The sequence below is a fragment of the Zophobas morio genome, unplaced genomic scaffold (assembly GCF_036711695.1).
Source record: "Zophobas morio isolate AGI-343-1 ecotype UQ-CSIRO unplaced genomic scaffold, CSIRO_AGI_Zmor_V1 ptg000029l, whole genome shotgun sequence".
Classification (NCBI taxonomy): Eukaryota; Metazoa; Arthropoda; class Insecta; order Coleoptera; family Tenebrionidae; genus Zophobas; species Zophobas morio.
Window position 1 is genome coordinate 5,324,524 of NW_026972134.1, and position 3,880 is coordinate 5,328,403.

Genomic DNA, 3,880 nt, shown 5'->3' on the forward strand with positions numbered 1-3,880 from the left:
TTTTTAATCAATCTTGTTCTTTAAACACACATTACGAACTTCCATTACCACTGCGGTAGTCAAGGGATAACGCATCAGCTTCACAGACGAGAGATCCTCGCATCAAAGGCGACCGGGCCTCAACATTTTTTTTATTAATGAAATCAAGAACGGTTTATCATATTTTCCCGAAAATTTTAAAATACAGTACTGCTATTTTAGGCAAGTTATCAAACAAGCAGAAACAATCTTCCTACCTATTATTCTGAGTTTACGATATTTTAAAAACATGGTTAGAATAAAATTGGGTCCTCGAATCCCTTACTAGCAAAGAAGTTGCTTTGGACCAATTTTTATTTTACATGTTTGAGTTTGCATAGCAAAGATTTCTAAGTTCTTCATAAAAATTCCTAACACTTAGAGCAACAGTGTGCTAAAAAAATATTTTCAAAATTCCCTTTCCAAATTCAAAAATATGAAAATTTTGCCCTCGATTTTTTTAATAAATACAAATAATGTTATACATGTTAAAATAAAAAATCTCACAGCTAAATTATGAAAGTTGAAACCTGGACACACTTTATTGAATAAAATGATAGCAACGATAATTAGCATTAGATTACATCAAAAGAATGTGTACTATAGAATGTATTAAGATTAAAAGTGTTTCCTGTTCAAAGTGCAAACCACTGATTAAAAAACGAAGAAGAAAACAAAAGAATCAACAGATATTATATAACACAAGAAACTATAAATAAGTTAATTTAATACGTGATAATGAACTCATAATCATTCACGAGCATAACAACTTGCTGTTTTTGTTTCACGTCCACACATGAGTAAAAAGCCTGTTAAAAAGATGAAAACAACCGTATAATTTAAAATATGCCGCTAAGTCATCGTAATCAATGATATTTAAGTACACTCAATGATAGCGGGAATGCATGAACATCCTACGTCCAAGGCCACTACTGGCCAATAGAAATCACTTTCACGACAACAGAGAAGGTCATTGCATATTCAATTTTATAAACAACAGTATTAACCACAAAACGCGGCATTTTAGCATACCTATTTTATTGAAACACTAATGAACATTACGGCCTCAGGAGCTGAGCAAAAAAACATTATTTTAAGTATTGAAGTACTGGCAAAAGAGCTAAGGGTGCTCGATAATAGGTGATTAATGTTGTTTTAATGACATATTCGTTCGGCTACTGTCCCTGCTACTTTTATTCTAGAGTATACCCACATTTCATTCATACCTCACTATAAATAACGAGGTACTAAAAAACGACCATTTACATGACATTTTTGAAAGTTAAAAATACCCATTTTTATTATTGTAAGGGTAGGGAGTAGTTTTACATTGCCTAATAAAAAATTAAAATTAAGCAACGCTTTCTGCATAGCAAGATTAGCATGTGATATTCTTGACAAAACGTAAGATCATGGCAAGTTTATCCGTTTTATGCAGTTGCTTTTGTGTAAACAAATAAATGAATCAGTTGTTTTTAAAAAATTCCAACCAAAAAGAATGCACCACATGGCTTAAGAGAACAATCCTCGATTTTTATCCTTGACTTCGTATTGTATGTTTTGTCCCTCTTAATAATAATAAAATGTTCTTATAACTTGGTCCGTCATGCCTCTTTATACACACATTTTATAAGCAATGAAATAAAAATTAAAACAGAAATTTCTATTCCGGAATTTTTATTATAGTTTTATGAAAGTAGGTACTAAGAAACGGAAGTTGGGGTAAAGAATGTAACAAACACATTATTACAACTGTAAACATAAAAATGGCTCGTTGTCACTACTTTGAAAAATGTAAAACTTGCTTTAAATTTAGATTAAAAGTAATCAAGCACAAATTTCACTCATCACTAATTTTCAATCAAGGAGAAATTACAAACGTAATAGTTATTTATGTATTAAGGGCATAATTAGGGAGATTATGGCACGAGGGAATGTTTAAAGCCCGCTGCGGTCGTGCGCTAAACTTTCATTCATGCCATAATCCCTTGCATTATAAACTAATATCAATATCATAATATACCTTTTAAATATCCCGCTTTAATTAAGTCATATCGATTACAAAACCCTCCCACACTTAAGACCAGAGCCAACCAATAGCAATCCCCTATCCAGTGACAAGGTCATTTCCAAAGGTTAAAACCATAGTGCATTTTTCACCTTGTAAAAAATAAGTACAAAATGCCGCATTTCCGTTTAGAAACTAACGTGCCACAAAATAAAATACCAGCTGATTTACCTCAAAAGTTGTGCAAAGTAGTATCGCAGTCACTGGGAAAACCGCTAAACGTAAGTTTGAGGTTATGTAATCACTTTTTGTTTACATATTTTTATTGTAGTATTGCGTAGCGACGGTCATTGGGGGTGTCAACATGTCATGGGGTGGCACAACGGAACCAGCTGCGCAAGCTACTTTAATGAGCATTGGGGCTTTAGGGGTTGACCAAAATAAAAAGCATGCAAAAGCATTGTATGAACTGGTATCTAAAGAGCTGGGAGTGCCCAGTGATAGGTAATTGTTAACAATGGTATAATCAATATTATTACATCAGTTGTACTTTTTTTGTAGAATGTACATCCACTTCATTAACGCCACAACAAGTGATGTAGGGTATAATGGAACAACCTTCCATGACATCTTTGGGGGTTAAAACATGTTATTTAAATGTATTCAAGTAATTAACTGGTGTTTTGGGTTTATTAAATTTTTAAAAAATTATTACAAATTTTCTATGGGGAAACAATACTAAAACATCATAAACTAAAGAAAATATTCTTATTGAACTCACTAACTTACAGGGTTTTGAAAAATGAACGTAAAATACTATAGACATTTGATTAGTGAACGGAAATGAAACGATTGCCAATAAAATCACTACAACTGAGATTATTTGAGTCATATATGTACATTATAAAATATCCTTACAACTAAGCTCCTCATTCCGCTTTATTTTCATCGTTAGTAGGTGAATGCCATGTTAAACGTTCCTCATAGAACCTAATAACAACTTGTGGGCACTTGACATTTGCTTGTTTAGCTGGTACTAAGTCAGCCTCATCTGTACCCTCCCACTTCATCAAAAACATCAACTGTCCTGAACTATTTGTAGCTCCTATAATTTTTTCTGGTTCTAACCCTCGATCAAACCCGTGCACTTTCTTTTCTTCATTCTTCCTCTTTGTACCCTTTAGTTCTTGAGTTGGAGTACCTGACGCTTTGCGTTTTTTACTCCTTTCCTTTTCTTTAGCGACCCTCTCGGCTTCAAAAGCTGCGATTAAACCCAGACAATCGAGATTCTCTTCTGGCTCCCATGTGTTGTCTTTGTCATCATAACCAATCCACTTCAAAAAATATTCTTTAACGCCGTGTGCATTAATTCTGCTGTCGATTATTTTTTCTACTACATATTCTTCTGGCGCTGTTTCTTCATCCGGTGAAGGGCTGTTTCTTTTGCTTTTGCTCATTTTTAGAAGTTTTGGCGGGGCTGCAATAAAAACCGCTACTTAGGAACTAAGCAAACTCTAACCACGTAAGTAGAATATTTCGCAGTTATGGTACTTACAGAATTGCTGTGGGGGCTCCTGTATCCCTGTAGAACACACAGTCACTCGAATTCCGTCAAATGCCGACAAAAACAGACGCTTCCAAATGGAAAATCCAAGGCCAACTGAATCCATGACACTTGGCGCGTCATAAGGCCAAGTCACTCGGCTTTTGAAAGATTATGACAAGTTCAAGGCCAACTGAATCCATCACACTTGGCGCGTGATAAGGCCAAGTCACTCCCTAAAAATGAGGTTTTCACGAAGCAAGCCTTGGAGTTTAGAAAGTGGTGTCCTCTATCCCCAGTCATAAAAACCA

At 34.6% G+C, this 3,880-nt stretch overlaps 2 protein-coding genes across 3 annotated transcripts; one reads left to right on the top strand and one right to left on the bottom strand.

Annotated features, from left to right (window-relative positions):
* Positions 1-2,131: 2,131 nt before the first annotated feature.
* LOC135137232 (macrophage migration inhibitory factor homolog) lies at positions 2,132-2,744 on the top strand. Its single transcript, XM_064066837.1, has 3 exons — positions 2,132-2,307; positions 2,358-2,530; positions 2,588-2,744. Exons 1-3 carry the CDS (start codon positions 2,200-2,202, stop codon positions 2,667-2,669), a joined length of 363 nt encoding a protein of 120 aa, XP_063922907.1. The 5' UTR covers positions 2,132-2,199; the 3' UTR covers positions 2,670-2,744.
* Positions 2,745-2,780: 36 nt separating this feature from the next.
* LOC135137230 (chromobox protein homolog 3-like) lies at positions 2,781-3,674 on the bottom strand. Of its 2 annotated transcripts, none has more exons than XM_064066835.1 (2): positions 3,582-3,674; positions 2,781-3,503 (listed from the first exon to the last, which is right to left on the bottom strand). In XM_064066835.1, exon 2 carries the CDS (start codon positions 3,481-3,483, stop codon positions 2,956-2,958), a length of 528 nt encoding a protein of 175 aa, XP_063922905.1. In that variant the 5' UTR covers positions 3,484-3,503; positions 3,582-3,674; the 3' UTR covers positions 2,781-2,955. The 2 variants fall into 2 exon arrangements, with proteins under 2 accessions (XP_063922905.1, XP_063922906.1); XM_064066836.1 differs by having other exon boundaries at positions 2,781-3,518.
* Positions 3,675-3,880: the final 206 nt, after the last annotated feature.

Bases quoted from the DNA above. Each gene is read 5' to 3' on its own strand.
- LOC135137232 (XM_064066837.1), top strand. From the start codon at position 2,200: ATGCCGCATTTCCGTTTAGAAACTAACGTGCCACAAAATAAAATACCA. The intron at 2,308-2,357 runs GTAAGTTTGAGG...TTTTTATTGTAG, and splicing joins CACTGGGAAAACCGCTAAAC to TATTGCGTAGCGACGGTCAT. The intron at 2,531-2,587 runs GTAATTGTTAAC...CTTTTTTTGTAG, and splicing joins CTGGGAGTGCCCAGTGATAG to AATGTACATCCACTTCATTA.
- LOC135137230 (XM_064066835.1), bottom strand. From the start codon at position 3,483: ATGAGCAAAAGCAAAAGAAACAGCCCTTCACCGGATGAAGAAACAGCG.